Here is a 21,430-nt window from a genome sequence, read left to right on the forward strand (position 1 = left end):
CTAAGCAAAGAAGGGAAGAGCCTCAAATGTGAACGGCGTCGCTCATCTACTCTGAGCCAACGTAAGGCAGCAGAGCAGCCAGGACTGTAAAAGACCGAAGCGACAGTGTGGTTCCAGAGGAAAGGTACCAAGCCGATGAAACCAACTGACCAGTGAGTGTCCTCCTTGGTTACAGGAACAGGGAGCAGAGGAGGCACATAGAAAAACAGACACAAGTCCAAGGAAGTAGAAGCCAGGTCAAATGAGGACCAGGAAGTATAAGTAGAAATATAAGGAGACCTCTTTCCAAAGAGTTGTCCCAGGCCAGAATTCAGAATGAGCACTGAGCCTAGAAACACTGAATGGCTTATTTTGGGTATCCATGCACAGACAGCATGTGCCAAGCTTTCCACAGCACTTCTCATGTGATTATCTTCTCTGTGACCTAGACTCAAGTAATGACGCTCCACAGAGTGGCTGGATAAAATGTTAAACAAGTCCAGAACCCATGAAATGGAGGAAATTATACAAAAGTTTGTATGTTTTGAGCTGGCAAGTTGGCTCAGCTGGTGAAGGCACTTACTGCCCAACCTTACAAGCTGAGTTCAATGCGCAGAATCCACATGGGAAAAAGCAAGAACCAACTCCCCCAAGCTGTTCTTGGACCCTCACAGGTACACCATGGCATGCATGTGTGTACACAAACATATTCAAATCACAAATTTTAAAAGTTTGTACATTTAGCAATGAAGTGATTTCTAGATTTCTTTTTTTCTTTCAAGACAGGGTTTCTTTGTGTAGTTCTGGCTGTCCTGTAACTTGCTCTATTGACCAGGTTGCCCTCAAACTCTGAGATACGCCTGCCTCTGCCTCCTGACTGCTGTGATGAAAGGTGTGAGCCATCACACATCTAGCAATTTCTAGCCTTCAGATCTTCAAGAAATGACTACTTCACCCACAGGAAAAGGAGGATGAACCAAAGAAAAATAAAAGGAGAAACACGGAGTAGGGGTCGTTCTTATGAGTCAGATTTCTGCTGAGGGCCAGCTCCTTGGAAGCTTTCCCTAACCTCACTCACAAGTCTTCCTCCGACCCCATCAACACTTCTCCTGGCCACATCCTCACGATACTGACAACTCTGAATACTTGGCTGCATTTAAGCATAAAAAAAAAATTGTACGTTCTTGGCACAGAGGCCCTAAACCCTCTGGATGCTTTTGAGGGATGTGTGCCACCTGGTATCCCTGAGGAACACCTTTCCAGCATACTTTAATGGAACTTAAAACTTTAGCTGGTTTCAGGTAGGACCCAGTCAGCACAAAGAATCAGGCAACAATCATAGTCTCACCTCCAACCTCTGGGGAGAGAAGAAGGGCTGGAGATTGAGCTGGATCACCTATAGCCACTGGCTCATCTACATAATGAAAAATTCCTCTACGATGGCAAAGACACTGATGTGCCCACCCAGCTCAAGAACACAAGGTGCTACCTCTTCCTACATGGCTTTCACTGGGCTCTTCTGACCTTTAGCCTCTGTAAGAAACCAGTAACCACAGATAAAGTACTCTCCTGAGTCATGCTATTCCTCTAGCAAACCGCACTCCAGAGCCCTGAATTTGTAGCTGGCTGAGTGTAACTGTGATGCTATTAATCCCATAGCAGGCTGTGAGGTCTCCACTAACTCTGGAAATGAAAACCAGAACCTCAATAGTCAGAGAACTTCAGAAATGAAGTGGAAAAACAGTACATACTCAGTATCTACCACACACGTCTACATGCACTTACATAGCTCGACTCCAGCCCCACCACTAGAATCTAACTAAGTCCATCAGAGCAGGGACCTGTCTGCTTCTTACTGAAGCCCTCCGGTACCCTAGAAACACGAAAGTCAAGTGTTACTATCGAGTCTTAGGACAAGTCACTGTCCAGGTAAGACCCATGTATTCATGTTTCAGCTCAGTCCCCAAGCCCAGCACCTCCTAGCCAGAACATCAACTCCTTCCATGCACTCTCAGCCTTCTTTAAAGCAAGGGCTCCTATTCACTCCCTTGTTCCTGAGGCTGTGGTTAGTATGAATAAAGTTTCTTCATGAATGAACTTAGGCAACACCTATGCTCCCAAAGAAAAGAGACATTTAACAAATATTAACGTCTTCTTCTTCCAGTCCCAAAGGCTGGTATCTGCACTCGTTCTTCTGTCTTCTTTCAAATGTTCCTCAAAAAGTCTACCCTCTCTGGAATGATACACACATAGCAGAAACGATGATGCTGCCCCACTGTTGTAAGAGGCCGCTAGCTCGTTTCCTGGCCATGGAGTCTCCTGAAATAACCACACAGAAATTGTATTAAATAAATCACCGCTTGGCCTATTAGCTTTAGCTTCTTATTGGCTAACTCTTACATATTAATTTAACCCATTTCTATTAATCTGCGCATCACCACGTGGCTGTGGCTTACTGCATAATGTTCCATTGTGGGGCTATGAGGCTTCTCTTTTACTCCGCCTCCTTTCTCCCAGGATCCAGCATTCAGTTTAGTTTTCCCAGCCTAGTTCTACTCTGCCCTATCAACAGACCAAGGCAGTTTATTTATTAATGAATAAAAGCAACACATAGACAGAAGGACCCCCCACATCATTTCCCCTTTTCTTATGTGAGATTCCCCTCTGTAGCTGTGATTACCATTGATTAATAAAGAACTTCTTTGAGCCTATGGCAGAGCAGAACAGAACTAGATGGGGAAAGCTAGACTGAGTGCTGGGATAAAGAGTGCAGAGTCAAAGAGAAGCCATGGAGCCCTGCTGGAGAATGGAACTTTACCCATGGCAATACATAGATTAATGGAGCTGGGTTAATTTAAGATATGAGCTAGCCAGAAATACGCTTAAGCTATTGTCCAAACAGTATTGCAAATAATATGGTTTCTGTGTGATTATTTTGGGGCTGAGCAGCTGGGAACTAACAAGTGGCTTCCTATAACAGCCCACGAAGGGAGACAACCGATAGTGATGCCACATCGGGGTCATTTGAACCCACTTTCCTTCAGGAGCTGTGTTCATCCTGTTCTTACCTGGGGAGCTGTCGGTGGCTCTGCATTGGGTGGCTTGACAAAGAAAGGGATCCGACCTCTCTGCCAGTCATTGAGAACCATCTTACCCACAGTCTGCAAGTCAGGCTCTCCACCCTGCAAAGACAGGATAAACTCCCAGTTAGACCCAAAGAGCAAAGTACTTCCCCGCGGGGGTCATTTCAGCCACCCTGGCTGCTCATCAGCATCTAGCTGACACAGTTCCTACTGCTCTCATGACGGCAAGTCTGTGTGTCCCAGTGCCAATCCCCAAACATAGTGGCTCACCTTCAGTAACTTCCCAGTACGGAAAGCTAGTTTCTCAAGGAAGTCCTCAGCATTCTCCCAGGAGTCAATCCTGTATGTTTTACTGATATATTCTGGCTTTGCTCGTTCAAGGACAGCACCAATGTGGTCCTGAGGAGCCTTAATTTTTTCAACTTGAACCTAGAAAGTAATGGAAATGCTTTGTTCGACTCTTAGCACAGACAGAAAAACTCAGTGATCTTTATTAAGTGAAACAGATTTCAGTATCACAAGGTGAGTGGGGCCTTGCTAGAGTCTGTGTCTGAGATACCTAGGCAGGAGCAAGGAGCACCACTAAGAGCTGACCACAGTCATGAAGCCCAGAGATCAACTCTAATCCAACCTTACCGCAAACTGACTGTGGCCGCCACAGGCAGCTTGAAGTTGGAATGCTTTGTGTTACTTACTCACTGGCAGGAATGGTAAAAATGTCTGCAAATTCCACAACCCAGAACACAAAAAGGAATCCAAGAATTTCCGAAGGAAGGGGAGGAATGTGCCAAGGATGTATGCTAGAAGCATGGTTATAGTTAAGGGGATCGCTTAAAGTGTTCAGTCACATTCAGAAACAAGTGAGGAAATGCCTGGGTTCCAAGATGACTCAATCCAGAAACCCACGCATGAATTATCACCGAGCATAAACAAGCCCCGCTTCCCTTTGGATCCCATGTGGAAACTACATATTGCTGTAGGATGACACTGACCAGATATGCCCACAGCCCCTCGACCTCCTGAGGCAGGCTGAGTGGAAAAGAGGCCGCTCTGTTCAGCATCATGTTCTTGTGCCTGGTTGAACAGGCTGACCCCAGACTGCCTTCTGAACGAGGTGTGGCAAAAGCTCTCAGGGCTCCCCCAAAATGAAAACAGAATTGTGAAGATCAAATACCCACCACTCCTTTGAGCACTATGTCAGTCTCTGAGTCCTCAGAGGGGTAAACCACGCCAGGGCAGTCAATCAGGAATATACGACGCATCAAGGTAATATACTGCCAGACCTGCAGGCAGAAAATTCTAAGTGTTGCCAGAGTCAAATACGAAAGCTTAACTTCACGAATCTATGATGTTACAGTATAAAGTCAGAAAGGGGAGAAGGGAGGGCCGAAGGAAAGCAACCTGCTGAACCATGGGGCCAGATTCTACCTTTTACTTAAGCCAAGTATGACACACTCCCACCAAGCACAAACTAGAGTTCCATTGCTAAGAGTCCTAGAATAAGGCAGAGGCAGGATTTCCATTGTACAAACCCACCAGTGACCCCCTCCAAGTCTTCAAAGTGCTCGGAAGCACAGAACTGCTCGCCTCTTTGTCACTGACTTCCAAACACCAGAATCTACCTAAAGACTAAGTTTCTGTTCCTTGTTAACCAGGATGCCAAATATTCTTGGGTTGGTTTTATCAAAGCAAAAGGTCAGAATTAGGAGCTGGAAGGATGGCTCTGGTTTGGAGCACTTGCTGCTCTATAGAGGACCCAGGTTCAGTTCCCAGCATCCACATGGCAGTTCACAACTGTCAGTAACTCTAGTTCTTGGGGATCTGGTGTACTCTCTGGCCTCTGTTGGCAAAAGACATATGCATGCAGTGAACATGTATACACAAAGGCCAAACACTCATACACATAAAAATAAATAAATTTAAAAAAAAATTGGGAGTGGCAATTTACAGAAAGAAGACTTAAATATGAAGGACACCAACCAAATCCCACCACAGTAACCTAGTAGCATATAAGGCATGCTCAATCTTGGGAAGCAGACAGGGACTAGGTGCCAGATACACTACAGTGTGGTATATGTGTGTGGTGTTCTGGGTTTGATCCCTAGTGCTGTCAGAGAAAGGAAGAGGACAGGAGGAAGGGGAGACAAAAGGAAGCTCTCCATATCTTAAACAGTTGGGTCTCCACAGACATACAATGCAGAGCAGAGTTCATACGCACCTTTGTTTCTCCTGCAATGGGGGCCACATTGCAGACCTTCTTGGATCGTAATGTGTTTATCACAGAGCTCTTGCCTACATTTGGATAGCCAATGAACCCAACACTGATTTGTTTCTTGTCTGTGTGCAGCTGCAGAAAGAAAAGACTACCCATCATATAATATGCAGAAATAGAATCCCCCAGGTCAGGCTGTGTTACTTGGCTAATGGAAGACTACTTACTACAGCGCAGAGCAAACACAACTTGATGTGAAACTGAGTGAAGCCACGTCCTCAGAGGTTAACAACATATACATCAAACACAGGAAAAGAGAGCTTGTGCATCCCCTCATCTTGGTGCAGCACCAGGTACTGGAGAGGCTAACAGATCCCCACCCAGGACATGCATGTCTGACCACAGCCTTGGCTGCATCAGCAGCAAAAGGCAAGTGCTCAGTCCCACCCACCTCTAACCACCACAGTGAGACCAACCCTCTAACACCCTGCTCCCCCAGGGCACCCAGACCTAAATCTACAAACTTCAATATTTCCTTCTGGAGATACAAACCCAAGGAAAATGCCCATGTCCCTAATTAATATTAGCTTTCAGTGATATCTATCACTCAACAATCCCCACATCAAAAGAGACACCAAAAGTCTATCAAGATTGTGGGAACTTTTGCTTTCAATTTGATACCAGTTCTATGTTGTCCAGGTTGGTTTCAAACTCCTGAGCTACAAACTCCTGAGCTAAAGTGACTTTTTAGGGGGAGGAGGTTTCCTGTCTTTGAGTAGCTGAGATTAGAAGCTTGTGCCACTGTGCCCAGCACAGTATTTGAAGGCAGATCCAGGCTGGGAGGAGCCGGTTCCCATGGGAGAAGGCTAGCTGCGAAGTGGATTACCTGCCTGCCTCTATCTTTCTATCAGGGTATCTGCCCAAATATTAAGCATACAAAGAAACAACAGGAAAGAGAGACAAACAACAGAAGAGACAAAGACCTCTACCAGAGAGCTGCAGGGACAGCACCCGAGTGGACCAGTGTGAATAGCATTTCAGCCAGAATGGTGAACACCAAGGAACAACCAGCACCACACTGCTGTCCGCAGGACAGGGGAAGCAGGGGGCGTGGAAGACGTGCGCAGGGAAGACGGACAGAAGCAACCTAATTGTGCTCAGCATCAGCAGACAACAGGAGGCCAAGGCAGAAAGACTGCTGCAAATTCCAGGCCAGCCTTGGCTACACAGTGAGTATGAAGCCAGCCTGGATCACAGTGAGATCTGGTATCAAAACACCACAAAAGGGGGCTGGAGAGATGGCTCAGAGGTTAAGAGCATTGCCTGCTCTTCCAAAGGTCCTGAGTTCAATCTCCAGCAACCACATGGTGGCTCACAACCATCTGTAATGAGGTCTGGTGCCCTCTTCTGGCCTGCAGACATGCACACAGAATATTGTATACATAATAAATAAATAAATAAATATTTAAAAAAAAACACCACAAAATAAAAAACCCTCCCCATAAAACAATGAGTTCGAGAGAGACAGGGAGTATGCACGAGTACCACTTCTAACTGGACTTATAGCTCAGTAGTTACAAGTTCTTATTAGCATGTCCATGGCTCTGGATTCAATGCCACACACACACATACACACACACACACACACACACACACACACACACACACACACACAAAACCAAAAAACCAATGAACCAAAATGAATCAACCAACCAAAGAAAAAACACACACTCAACAACAACAACAACAACAAAAACCTAGTCCTAAATTTTTAAGGCAGGACACATTTAATAAGTATGTAAAACCATGGGGAAGAGTTGGGGAAATAAGAAATAAGTCATAAACATGTACTAATAGCACATAGAAAATACCAGAAATGATGGCTAAGAGTCAAAAACTGCTTCTGGGAAATGAGGAAGGGTGGGACAAGAGCCATGTCTTTTGTTAGAGCCAGGCAGAAAGGGGGGATCTGGTTCCAGGATATTCCTGAAGTGATGGGGATGACAGAGTATGGGGCTGGGCACCTATCCTCTGGCAAAGGCTGAATCACTAGGCATCAGGGATACGGCACAAAGAAGGACAGGAGAGAAATGAGGAAACATCTCAGACCCCTCAGACTCCACATGGCCTGTGGGTTTTTATACCTATAAACAGTAAGAAGTGAGCCAGCAGTTTTGAGACAGATTTCATTATGAAGCCCATACCGGCATTAAACTTTTTGTCTGTTTGAGACAGGGTTTCTCTATAGCTTTGGACCCTGTCCTGGAACTCACTCTGTAGGCCAGGTTGGCCTTGAACTCATAGAGAGGATTAAAGGCAAGCATCACCACCTACCGCCTGGCCAGGCTTCAAGTTTTTGGTCCTCTGCCTCAACCTCCCAGATGCTGACCTGAAATTAGCAACTTTGGACACCCAAGCCAGCCCCTCACATAAAGTCAGCTCTACAACTATAGCAGAAGCAGCCCCCTACCTTCCCAAACTGCCGCAGAAGCTGAATGAATGCTCCTTTTCCAAAGGGGTTGGTGAGACTCGCATGGAAAGCAAGTGTTGGGTAGTCCTGGGAAAGCACAGCGACCCATCGTTTCTAGGGGAGAAAAAAAATATGCTAGTAAATTATAGTTTGTTTGTTTACAATATTCGGAAGAATATGAGCTGGAATTACTGGATGGCTTCAAATAGTGTTGCCTAAGGGAACAACAGCTGTAATTCTTTGAGATGTTCTTTCAAGTACGACAGCTAGTGCTTTGTCTTTCGTCTAATAACTGACTGCAAAACAATATTCCAGAAAAGCTATCATTGACTACCAAATGCAATTAATGGAACACAATGGGGAAGCAGCCAGTGACTGGCAATTGCCTCCACGGAGGGGACAGAAATTCCTGCAGGGCTGCCCCCAGTCCGAGGACAGAAGGTGGCTTTGCCCACCATGAGCATTCATATTAGCCCTGTTTTCATAAGAACGTGCCAGTGACCATAGTCCCAAGAGTGTGACCTTTCTGGGCTGTGTCGAGAACCATGCACTAATGTGCAGCGAAAGGTTTGTCCTAGCTGCCTCTGCTAGGACAAGTTCTTAAGCTGAACTTACTGTCGCCCAAGTTGGAACAAGATCACACTTATTGAGTACAAAAATGAGGTGTTTCCAGGGTTTTTCCTTTTTCAAGTAAGCTTCGATGTGAGGGGAACGAGTACCCATGGGATCTCTAGCGTCAAGTACTTGAACTACAACATCTGATGAGTCGATCACCTGAAATCAAAGAGGCAGAAATGACTGGTTACAATACATACAAAATGAAGGGGGACATTTAAGGGAACCCAAAGGAAGAAAACAGCATTTAGAGGCAACTGCAAATAGTCTACTGAGGAGAGTGGGTGTGTGACATCCAGTCTCAATGCCCAATGAGCAGAATTCCAAAGTTTTTCATTCTAAGAATATACAAAACTTTTCAGATTTCAAATAGGAAAGATAACTTAGAGCAAATCCACCTGACTCACAAGTACTAGGTATATGAGGTACATATGAGTTTGTGTATTTTACAGAAAATTAAATCTGCTTAGTTTACCTTTATGGTACTAGTTTTCTATTATGGTTGTGCTAGGAATTCCTAATAATACTATTCAGCCAGTTCAAAAGCACTAGGTCAGCACTCAGGAGTATGCACCTTTCTTCCCTTCCCAGACATGTGCTCCCCCTCGCAGACAAGATAGTGAGGCTGAATACCCTACAATTCTTATGCCGCACTAACCATGTGGGGCATCACCCTAACAGGTAATCTACAGAAGACTCACAGGCAACACAGAACACAAGTGCTCTTCCTTTCAAGCACTGTGGTTGTATGCCTGAGGCTACATCACACTTCTTCATAGAGTGAAGAGGATGAAGCCAGCAGCAGAGCGTTATTTCATCTGAGAGCTTCCGCTGACAGTCAGTGCCTGCAAACTCATAAATTTGAAGGAGCCGCCCAGGGACTACCACAAGTCTTACTTACCTTGTAGAGCTCTCCCCAGATTCTTTTCGACTGCCCCTTTTTATATATCTCTTCTTGAGCTTCATTTCTAGGGAAGAAAGGACAAGAAATGAGCAACTGAAGCATTATCAAGATTAAAGGGAAACGGTGGTGGTTCACACCTATAATCCCAGCACAAAAGAGGCAGACGAGGAGCTCTGTGGTCAAACAACTTGGTCTACACGGTTAATTCCAAGCCAGCAAGGACTGTATAAGACTCTGCCTCAAAAATGCAAATAAACACACATACACAACAACAACCAAAACCAAAAAAGCCCAAAATATACCAAAGGAAAGAATACCTAAAATGATGCAGTTGGCTTTAAGAAGGAAGGACGGTGCCAGGAGTGGTATGCACACCTTTAATTCTAGCACCATGAAAGCAGAGGCAGGAGGAGCTCTGTGAATTTCAGGCCAGCCAGGGTTACACAGTGAGACCCTGTATCAAAAGGTGGGTAAAGGAGGGGCTGGAGACAACTCAACAGTTAAGACTGCTTACTGCTCTCGCAGAGGACCTGAGTTCATTTCCTCACACACATACGGTTGGCTCACAACTGTCTGTTACTCCAGTCCTGAGAGATCTGAAACCTTTTCCTTGTCTCTGCAGCCACCGTACACATGTGGTCCACACACTTGTTTGCCAGCAAAACACACTAAGATAATAAAATCAATCAATCAAAACAAAACAAACAACTCCCCCAAAAACCTTATACACACATATTTAAAAAATAAACACACATAATTAAAAAATAATAAAAATTAAAAACCACAAAAAGAATCCTACTAAAAAATAAATAAAAAGAAGGACATTATGACATATTACCATGAGACTGAGTGAACCTTGAAGGTACCATGCCACATGAAATAAGCCAAACAAAAGGATAAACAATGTGTGATGTCCTTCATCCATACATAGTCCTGTCAAACTAGGGTGATGAGAATTCAGCTGACAGTGATATGGCTGGGCACCAATGCAAATTCTATGCCACATGTATGTTACAATAAAAAATAAGTAAATAAAAAGGGAAAAGGCACGGTTGCAGTTAGACACTGTCACCAGGAATTTAGAAGGGCACAGCAGGACCTGTGTCACAACCTACACTTCACAGCTCTCGAGAGAGGCACTTTTTTGGATAATTTCTAATTGCTTACTTACTAGCCTCAAGGACATTTATTTAAGAAAAATGAAACAAAAATAGTCTGTCCTCCCCAATTATCTACTCTACCTTTTAAAGGAAGTCGACAGCAAAGCCAACAAAAAAGTTCAAATATTGGCCAGAGAGATGTCTGAGTAAAGATGTGAGTTTGATCCCTGGTGGAAGGAGAACCGACTCTCACAAGCTGTCCTCTGACCACACAGTACACTGTGGCACATATGCATATGCACATACAAACAAATATAATTAAATAAAAAAGTTAAGTCAGGCAGTGGTGGCACATGCCTTTAATCCCAGCACTCAGGAAGCAGAGACAAATGGGTCTCTGTGAGTTCGAAGCTAGCCTAGTCTACAGAGCAAGTTCATGGACAGCCAAAACTGTTACACAGAGAAACTCTGTCTCAAAACAAACAAACAAAAAACACACCAAAAAACCCCCCCAATAACAGTAAGAAAAAAGCTGGGGGTGGTGGAGTGTGCCTGTAATCCCAGCACAGGGGAAGGCATAGACAGGAAGATCTCTGAAGCTTGTTAGCCAGCCAGTCAAAGCAATCAGCAAGTTCCAGGTATAAGAGATACTGTCTCAAAAACACAACGTGAAGGGCAATAGAAGAAGATAGCTGTGGGCTGGAGAGATGGCTCAGGGATGAAGAGCACTGGCTGCTCTTCCAGAGGACTCAGGTTGAATTCCTAGTATCCACATGGTAGCTTACAACTATCTTTAAATTCTAGTTCCAGGGGATCCAATGCCCTCTTCTGGCCTCTATGGGTGCCAAGAACATACTTGGTGCATACGTACGAACATGCAAAATACCCATACACATATAAAATTTTTTAAAAGGTTGACCATTCAAGTTGACCTCTCTGTTCATGTGCACAGGCACATCCCTCCACATGAACACAAACATTCAAATAATTCTAATAAATGAATATGCTACTTCTCTGTTTGGTCTCGATGGCCTGCTCTTTTCTCTACTGAGACAGGATGGCAACAGCAATGAGGTGACACCATCGTAGTCTTCACATTTCTGTGAGACAGCTAAACCTGCCCGCACAGTCCTCCAGCACTGCCTCAGAGAAGCTAAGCCTGTCTATAGGACAAAGTGGCAGCTGCCTATCAAAAGTTCGCACACTCTTTGATTTGATGTCATGACTTGCCAATCAGTAATCCTTTTTGGTTTTGTTTTGTTTCTTCATTTGTTTTGTGAGGTAGGGCCTCACTATGTAGTTCTGGCTGTTCTGGAACTCACTCTGTAGACCAGGCATTCTCAAACTCACAGAGATCCACCTGCCTCTGCCTCTGAGGTGCTGGAGGATTAAATGTGTGTCCCTCTCAATAATCCTTAGGGATGAGGAAGACTCAGTATCACTGATGGCCACAGGAGAACCTAGAAACAGCACAGCTATCCAATTAACAAAGCATGCCACAATGAAAGCCTACTGAAAAAGGTGTATTTGTAAATAAAAAATTACTATAGCTAGGCGTGGTGGCTCACGCCTTTAAGACTAGCACTTGGGAGGAAGAGTAGGAGGATCTCTGTGAGTTTGAGGCTATGTAATAACTCTACACGGTGAGTTCCAGGTCAGTCAAGGCTAAATAGCAGATTCTATCTCACAAAAGAGGTATTGCGGGAATCCCGATGGGTGATTTGCCATTTTTAGCATATGACTCCCCACAAGATTGAAGAAAGCTTACGATCCTTCCTCTCCTTTCCCTATTCCTCTTCCAAACAATATAAAATGAAAATAAAAACTCACCACACAAAGTAGGACACAAACATATGAAAATGCCATAATGAAAACCATCACTGTGTGTGATAATTTAAAAATAAGCGGAGGGTGGCAAGATGGCTTACTGTGTAAAAATGGTCTCTGTAAGCCCAACAACCTGAGTCAGATCCCCAGGGCCCACATGAAGAAGGAGGGAATCAACTCCTCTGACCTCCTTACTGTGGCACTTATATACCCACATAGACATACACAAAATAAAAGGATACAATTTTTTTTTTTTTTTTTTTTTTTTGGTTTTTCGAGACAGGGTTTCTCTGTGGCTTTGGAGCCTGTCCTGGAACTAGCTCTGTAGACCAGGCTGGTCTCGAACTCACAGAGATCCGCCTGCCTCTGCCACCCGAGTGCTGGGATTAAAGGCGTGCGCCACCACCGCCCGGCAGGATACAAATTTTAACAAACGAGCAAACCCCGAAGCCTTTATGCAGGTTCATCACATTTTCATATTATCTTTGAAAGGTCATAGAAAAAGATCAACCATAAGCTACAGTGATCTAGAGACCCAGGAAGCCAGAGCCAATCTCCAACTTAACTACATTCTGTAATTTTCGAATGGCAGTGTACGCCACTGACTTACAGAAGAAGAAAACATTACTCCTTTTTCCTTGGGAGTGAAGAGCAGTATGCAGTGGTGAAGCCATGTGGAATTATTCTTGGTCTGGCCTCCACTGCACTGACGCCTCTAGTCTGAGGAAACTACTTGTGAGCGCCACCACCACACCCCACAGCAGCACGAAGGGGCTCAGAGAAGACATTCTGTAGCTAGCACAGCAGCAAGGATCAAATGCATACCTTACACCAGTGTCCTCCGTTACCAAATCACGGTCCTTGCCCTGGTCATAGCTCTCAGTGGACATTTCAGCATTTTCTAGAAGGGACTGCATATCACTTGCAAACAAGTTTGGCCGCTTTCTCTGTGACTTTGGACCAAATGTACTTTCAAAACTTTCAGTATCAAGAATGTGAACCTTTGCATTCTGAAGACGAAGGAGAAGCACAGGTAAGATGTAGGAAAACATTGAGCACAAAGCTAAAACCACCCGGGGAAAGGGAAAGGTGTCTGCACTAATTTTTTCGAGACCACACCAAAACCTAGGAGAGCACAGACCCAGTATGGATTTAAATCTGCAATGCTTGTTTAAATTGCACAAGGGTTTCTTCTTTTCTGCAATGCTATGAGCTTCCCCACAGGAATCTAAAGGCAATACAGACACCGAGTATGAACAGCCAAGTGAGACTTGCCAATCTCTGCTTTCCTTCCCCAGCACAGCCTCCAGTCAAACGTAATCAGGGCTACAATGATGAAAATTAACCTATCTTTTCTGACCCTTCTTTGGAGCTTTCAAACAAGGTGCATAAAATTCGCCAAATTCACAGGTTTTGTCAAGGACAATCAGTCAAATTTGTGTTTTTTTCTTTTTTAAACCAACTGTAAATGTCAACTTTTTCTTGGAAGTTAATTTCTCTCATGGCTAAAAGGAATTGCTTGTTTTATAAGCTGCATTTTAGTTTCAGATAACATTCTCCCTAATTTAGGTAACGTTTTTATTAAATACACATGGAAACTCTTCAGATGAAAAACATCTAGCAAAAGTCCAAAATGATAGGTTAGATGTGATAAAGGAATCTGATACTAACTAGAACTTGATGCGCCTGTAAAGGAGTTACAGGCATAGGAATTCTTGAAGCAGGATAAAAGTCCAAGATTGAGTTAGGATCTCCCACGTATCAGAATGTTAAGAGCTTGCAGAGACTCCTTTAAAACAAAACAAAAAGACACCTTCTTCCCCTTAGTACAAAGCCCTGGTAAGGACCAGCTAGGAAAGTGCTGAGTGATGCAGCAGCCCATGCCTTCCACCAACCCCCAACTTTCTCTGGTCTTTCAGTGGCCACCATTTACTTTCTACCTGAGGGATCACCCATAAGGAAAGAGCACTTCCTGTGGCAATGTGTTCTAAGTCAGTGCGAGAGGGCTGGGGAGGGCTCACTCAGTAAAGCCAGTTTATCCCTGGAAGGCATGTAAAAAACTACGTAAAAAGACGCAGGGTAGGGGTGGAGAGATGGCTCAGTGGGTAAGAGCACTCTTCCATAGCACCTGGGTTCAATTCCCAGCATCCACAAGGTACTAGCAACTGTCTCTAACTCCTGTTCCAAGGAATCTGAGATATACTTGCAGGCAAAACACCAATGTAAATAAAATAAAAATAAACTCCTGCAAAAAAATTATAAAAGAAAAAAAAAAGACGCAGTGGTGTGAATCTGTAATTGCAAGGAGAATACACAGTACAGCAGAAACAATAGCGACCATGCCTCACAAGGCTGAATAGAGGTGAGAATCCAGTTCTGAAAGTTGCCTAACAGCACACAAGCGAGTACACACAAAACCGATATATCAACTTTTAAAACAAGTATGAGCAAAAACTATCCTTAGAAATCTCCTAACTAGGCTGGAAAGATGGCTTAGCAATTCAGAACACATACTACTCTTCCAGAGGACCCGAGTTCAATTTCCAGCACCCACATCACATGGCTCCTAACTCTAATACCAACGGATGTGAAAACTCTAGCCCCTGAGGGCACCTGTACTCACATGCACATACACATCACACACACACAATTAAAATCAAATCTTAAAGAAAATCTTATAACCTATGAAGCACATGGTTTTGAACCCATAAGCTTACTATAATACTGCACAATTAAAGTACATACACAAAGTTATGCTTTTATTACCCTGCTACAGAAATACATCTACCAGACAGAAATGAATGTGCAAAAGTTAACATATCTGATTTGACTTCACTGTGCAGAACCATTTCAGAACTAGAGTCCACACCATGCCACAGCCTCCAGATTAAAATAGGAAGGGCTTTCAAAGCCAAAGAAGAAAGCTCACCAATTATTCTTAATATTTTCCTGCATTAAAACACAAGCTAGGCTGGGTGGTAGAGGTGCACACCTTTAATCCTAACACTTGGGAGGTAGAGGCAGGTGAATCTGTGTAGGTTCAAGGTCAGTCTGGTCCACATAATGAGTTCCAGGACAGCCAAGGCTACATAGAGAAACCCTGTCTTGAAAAACTGAAACAAAACAAAACAAACCCAAAATAACAACAACAACAACAAAAACCAACAATAACAACAAATACACAAGCAAGCTGCCTCCTACGACTGAAGGTTCCTTCGTTCCACACATCAGATATCTGAGCTAGGAACAACTGGAACAAGCAACAATGCAATAAATCCACAATAGAACTCTGTTCTTCCCAGAAATGGGATTCAATAGTTGGTTAGAAGATGGCTTTAGGGAGAAGAGACAAAGAGAACAAGGGAAATGAGCAACTTGTCTGTGGTTCATGAATTATGCTCATATGTTTCCCTGAAAGAAAACAGTCACTCCACTAATAGGTGCCATTCTTCTAGTCCATCATAAAACAGAACATAATTGACAAAACCTGAGGCAATAGGCAGCTTTGCTTTTGATTTCTGTTCTGTAAGTAAACACTTTTCTTTGAACTGTTTAATCCTTGTATGCATGTCAGTGTTTTCCTCCCCTCCTCAGACTGGCACTGAAGCATGTACACTGGCTGTTTCTGGGAATTATTCAACGCAAGTTAAAACGTGCAGGCAAACATTAGGCCACTTCTTTGTTCTGTGTGAACTATTCTGCTCTGGCCAGACTCAGTCCTTACTGTACTACAAAACTCCAGTGAACAACAATCTGAACGCACCCTTTGCTTCAGCTGAAACCACCTCCAAGATTTCACAAAGGCTGGGAAGCATAAAACACCGAAGGACTCCTTCCATCTCAACCTTCATTCTACAACTCCCCAGAGGTGATGAGCTATCACTGCCAATCCCAGGGGCCTCCTAGCCAGCCTGGCCTACTTGGTAGGTTCCAGGCTGGTGAAAGAACCTGCCTCAAAAAGCAAAAAAGGGAAGGTAGGTAGTGCTGAGGCTGTCTCTGGTCTCCACAAGCACATGTGAAGGCATGCATGCATACACACACAGGTAACATTCCTAACAGCTATCACTTCTTTAGCCTTATTAGCAGGGTGCTGCATGCTCACTGGGCCACATACAGGTGCTTCAGGTGTAGCCAAACATGGAAAGAGACATGTTCTCTTTATGGCAGGGAAGTTAAGATTCACGGAGAAAGGTAACAGGATAGAGGAGGGGATGAGTGAAGACCGAAACTCAGGTCTGGCTGCAAAGCACTGCACCCCCTGGGCCAGACTCAATCCATACAGAGAGTGGCAAAGGAGAGAGCCAAGTCTCCTAGTTCCCACTGCTGCCTATGAAAGCCAAAGACAAACAGGTTATCTGCTCAGAGCTGGTCCACAAAACCCTACCACCAACATGGTGCTTCATCTTACATGAGGCTGGATTCGATCACGCAGAAGAGACATCGGTAACTTGCTTTGTTTCATGACAACTTTGTATGGATCCTTCATAACTTTATCCATTTCTTCTTGAAATTTTTGTAATGATGCCTGCTTGATCACACGAGTGTTTCCTATTTCACAGATAAAGACATTGCCATTTAATAAGGGATTGGTTTTGCTTCTGCCCTCATCTTCTCACTGACGTGGGGAAGGCAAGATGATAGGTCATTCGCCTCTCTTGTACTTGCACACCAGGAATTCACCCACCAACTCAGACACACAATTTCAACAGTTTTCCGAGCCCAACTTCCTGATTGGAGGAAACCAAAAATTAAACAGAACTGAATGGAACTGAGATCTGACAAATGTCTTAGTTCCTGCCAGTTCTGGCAAAGAAACCTGGAGCCAATCGCAGCTGATCATTCACAGAGACAGAGAAGAAACCCCAAAACTCAGAGTTAAGAGAGCTCAAAGGGACTGCTAAGATATTCAGGACATCTATAAGGAGACAACGGCATCTGGAGAATGCCAGACTTCTGAGGTTCGAAAAACCAAAAAAAAATAAAAAATAAAAAAATAAAAATAAATAAATAAATAAGATAGCATCCAGGTCCACAGAGCACATGCAGACACGAGCATCAAGCACTCACACTGACTATTTGCCAGGCACCATGCTAAGCAGGTCACATGGATTTCTTCTTAAATTGACTTATGATGGGGAGGACCACAGCCCTTGTGTGATCAGAGGACAACTTGGAGGAGTTACTGATGTCCTTTCCTCCTTCCATTATGTGGCTTCCAGAGACAGAACTCAGGTAAGTTCGAGGGTAACCATCTTTACCACTAAGCTATCTCACGAGCCCCCCCCACCCCTTTTTCTTGAGTGAAGGTTTCATGTAGTTCAGGCTAGCCTTGAATTTCTGATTCTCCTGCCTCCATCTCCCAAGTGTTGGAATTACAGGTGTGCTCCACTACAACCATCTTGAGATGGTACTTTTCTTATCCCCATTTTAGAAATTAGGAAATTAAGGGACCGAGACTTAATAACTTGCCTCCAGTCTCACACACACACACACACACACACACACACACACACACACACACACACACAACTTGATTCCAAATTCAGATACTCTGGACCTACCTGGAGTCCCAGTACCCAGCTCCATGATAAACAACTCCTTCACAGCCTTCTCTGGCATTCACGTACATCAATATTTACTTCCTTTGTGGTGATGGGGGTAGCCCCTAGAACTCTGTGTATACCAGGCAAGCACTCTCCCCTGAGCTCCTCCTGACTCTTTGCTTCTTTCTGTTTCAGTTCAGCCCATCAGAAGGCATTAGACAAAGTGACAGGCAAGGGTCACCTGCACTAGCACAGGGGTCAGATGCCAGGCAAGCCAGGCAAACAATGACTATCTCTACATTACAGTGGAGAGAAGGAATTCCTGAAGAAGCGCCAATCCCCATGACTAGAGAAACTCTCCTCACTACTTCAAGTACCAATAAAGGCCTTACCCTGCTGCAAGGCAAATGGAGCAGAGCGCCTGCAAGGCCACTTCTTGTGCAACCATCTCCCAGGTAACTAGAAACCAAGAGGTGTATGGGCCCAGGTCTGCAGACGCCTTTTGTTTTGTTTGGTTTTTCAAGACAGGGTTTCTCTGTAGTTTTAGAGCCTGTCCTGGAACTAGCCCTTGCAGATCAGGCTGGCCTCAAACTCACAGAGATCCGCCTGCCTCTGCCTCCCGAGTGTTAGAATTAAAGGTGTGTGCCACCGCCACCTGGCTCTGCAGATGCTTTTGAGGAAGGTGCTATCTGCCTCTGTGGTCTGGAGGGCCCACTTCCGACTAAGGACTCGTGCTCTTCCAAAGGAACAGTGTGAGGAGCCTACCACTTTCTCAGCCCTCTTCCCACTATGGGTAATCTTTCTTTATTTCCTTTTTAAAACCTTTGGCAGTCTCACTCACCAAAACCTTTTAGACATTTCAGGGTTTGAGACTTTTTCATATGACATACATTTGTAGAGCAGAGATACGGGATGATACTTACCAAACCATTTAATATTTGGCTCCACTCGTGCCACTGTGCCAGAAGCCACAGTTGACTGATACTGCAGTGGCTTAATCACTTTACCACGATTGTTCCTAAATTGAGGAAATAACAGATTTGGGTTGACGACAGAAGAAAGGCAGCAACAGCACAGGCTGGCGTACAGACCATGCTTTCCATCCAGAGGACTTGGGGGGATTTAAGATGATCATGAAATACAGACTCAGTAAACAAAAAGTCCTTCTACATTTGAAACAGATTGCCCAAAAGCCGTTTAACCTCTTGCAACAGAGCACGTAATGATTTCTGCTAGATGAGTAACAATGCCGATGTTTAAAAATCCATTTACTGTTTGTTTGCTTTTTAAAAAAAAAAATCACATACTTGAGTTTTTTTGGTAATTATTTAAAGGCTGGTTTAAATGAATTTTAAGTAGAGGATGATTTATCCTGGAACTCAAAATTCTAAAACAAACTGCAAAGTAGGCGACAAAGGCAGGTTAGGTTACTGACGTTTGTGTTTTACACACAACTTTTAGAAGAAATGAATCTAATTACCAAACAAATTAAAACCAGCTAGCAAAATGCCACTCTCAGCAAGTCCCTGGAGTGGAGGCTGCCTCAGCAGAACTCCAGGCTGTGAAGAGCATCCCAGTGCCACAATGCTGTGATCTGAAGTCTGGCTCTAAAAGTCAAGTTTCCTGGCAGTTTTCATAAGTAGTCTATACACTCTGTACTTGTATCTGACGGGTACTTAATTGAGATTTGACATAGCACTGTTGGAGATCAGCGTGTGAGGAACAGGAGGACCACTTGCCGGGAAGTGTTAGGAAACAACCACCGCTTCACCATCTACTGCCCTGCCTTTAACTGTGCTATCAAAGCAACCCTCATAGGAAAGAAATGATGTCCTGCTCCTATTTGGAGAAAGTAGGGGTGGGAACAAGGTGTGATTAAGTCTCAGTTTTAAATCCAGGGTATAGACAAAAGGAAAGGTTGGCCATGCCCAATGCTCACCTGCGCTCCTTTTGCCTGTACATATTCAGGCGCCGAATTGTGGCCCGGTCCCTCATGTTTTGGCCTCCAGCTCCCTGTACTCGATCTAGAAACAGACAATAAACCATCTGATAACCAACAATTGGTTAAGTACAGTCATTGTTTAACTGCACCGAACAGCTTATTCAACTAGCCAAGCTAACTTCGTCAAAGAATGCCTACTCTCTCCGTATGCTGCTCCAATAAATGACTTTGAGAATGTGCTAAGACAAGGCTAGAGACCTCCGAAAGAATGGGATGCAGTTACCACCAGTTTTCATTCTGGCACTGGCTCCTAGCTGTCCCCACTACCGGCCTCACCTCAATCCACACAACCATCACATAAGGAGATATGTCATGCCGACGTTATGTGCTACAGACTAAGAAACAGAGACACAGTGAGTGGTCATGCTGTGCCAGAATCATATAGCTACTAATCGGCATGGCCAGAATTTAAACACAAGCATCTGATCAGCCTGTGCTCTCCACCACAAAGGATACCTAGGTCTTTATTTAACAAATAAATAAATAAAATAGAACAACAACAAGACAATAGGGGCTGGGGAGATGGCCCAGTAGTTAAAGCACTGGTGTTTCTTATAGGGGACGAAGGTTTAGTTCCCAACACCCATGTGACAGCTGACTCTAGTCTAGGGGACTCAACACCCTTTTCTGACCTCTGCAGGCCCCAGGCACACACAATGATGTATGTGTGTGTGCATGCACGCGCAAGCAGGCAAAACACAAATACACATAAAATAATCTTAAAAAATAGAGTTGCAGTGTTGGCAAAACTGAAAAAAGAAAAATAAACTACACAGAGCCAATCTTTAAAGAATCATCCTGCAGCCAGCATGCATGCTCCAAACCTCATATTTTTGATTGTTTGAGACAGGGTCTCTCAATGTAGCCTCACTGGCCTCAAACAGAGATCAGTCTGCCTCTGCCTATCAAGTACAGGAATTAAAGAAGTGAATTACCAGTCCGCACACCCCCCAGGCCTTTTTTTTTTCTTCCCGGTTTTCCAAGACAGGATTTTTCTGTTTTCCCTTAAACTCACTATGTAGACCAGGCTGGCATCACACTCACAGAGATCCACCTGCCTCTGCCTCCTCTGCTGGGATTGAAGGCATGCGCCACTACCACCCAGCGACCCTCTCTTAAATAAGGACTTTGAAGACCAACCTGAGCAGCAGCACAGAGCAGCCCCACAAGGCAACTTCACAGCACGCTCAGGCACATTTATTTAGATACTTCATTAAACTCAAGATTTCAATTTGAGAAACGTATTCTTCCCATTTTACCCTGCCTTGCTCCAGAATAAAGAAAGTATCTGTGGCCGGGCAGTGGTGGTGCACGCCTTTAATCCCGGCACTTGGAAAGTAGAGGCAGGTGGGTATCTGTGAGTTCGAGGCCAGCCTGGTCTACAAAGTGATTTCCAGGACAACCAGGACTGCTACACAGAGAAACCCTATCTCGAAAAACAAAAACCAAAACCAAAAAGGAAGGAAGGAAGGAAGGAAGGAAGGAAGGAAGGAAGGAAGGAAGGAAGGAAAAATATTTTCAAAGGAAATACTCTAGTTGGAGAGATGGAGGGTTAGAGAGATGGGTCAGTGGTTAACAGCACTGACTGCTTCTCTAGAGGACCCAGGTTCAATTCCTAGCACCCACATGACAGTTCACAACTATCTGTAACTCTAAGATCTGATACCTTCACACAGACGTACAAGCAAGTTAAAC

General features: G+C 44.3%; 1 protein-coding gene across 1 annotated transcript in view; it reads right to left on the reverse strand.

The window, feature by feature from the left end:
- The window catches only part of Gnl2 (G protein nucleolar 2), a 27,917-nt gene that overhangs the window by 4,172 nt on the left and 2,315 nt on the right, over positions 1-21,430 (reverse strand). Inside the window, exons 2-12 of the mRNA XM_026782283.1 lie at positions 19,673-19,757; positions 18,657-18,751; positions 16,599-16,738; positions 13,016-13,200; positions 9,261-9,327; positions 8,360-8,518; positions 7,745-7,858; positions 5,281-5,409; positions 4,241-4,345; positions 3,333-3,491; positions 3,048-3,161 (exon numbers count right to left, since the gene is read on the reverse strand). Of these exons, the coding sequence (XP_026638084.1) occupies positions 3,048-3,161; positions 3,333-3,491; positions 4,241-4,345; positions 5,281-5,409; positions 7,745-7,858; positions 8,360-8,518; positions 9,261-9,327; positions 13,016-13,200; positions 16,599-16,738; positions 18,657-18,751; positions 19,673-19,757 (1,352 nt within the window). The remainder of the gene's footprint in view (positions 1-3,047; positions 3,162-3,332; positions 3,492-4,240; positions 4,346-5,280; positions 5,410-7,744; positions 7,859-8,359; positions 8,519-9,260; positions 9,328-13,015; positions 13,201-16,598; positions 16,739-18,656; positions 18,752-19,672; positions 19,758-21,430) is intronic.

The sequence above is a fragment of the Microtus ochrogaster genome, chromosome 10 (genome assembly GCF_000317375.1).
Source record: "Microtus ochrogaster isolate Prairie Vole_2 chromosome 10, MicOch1.0, whole genome shotgun sequence".
NCBI classification, from domain to species: Eukaryota; Metazoa; Chordata; class Mammalia; order Rodentia; family Cricetidae; genus Microtus; species Microtus ochrogaster.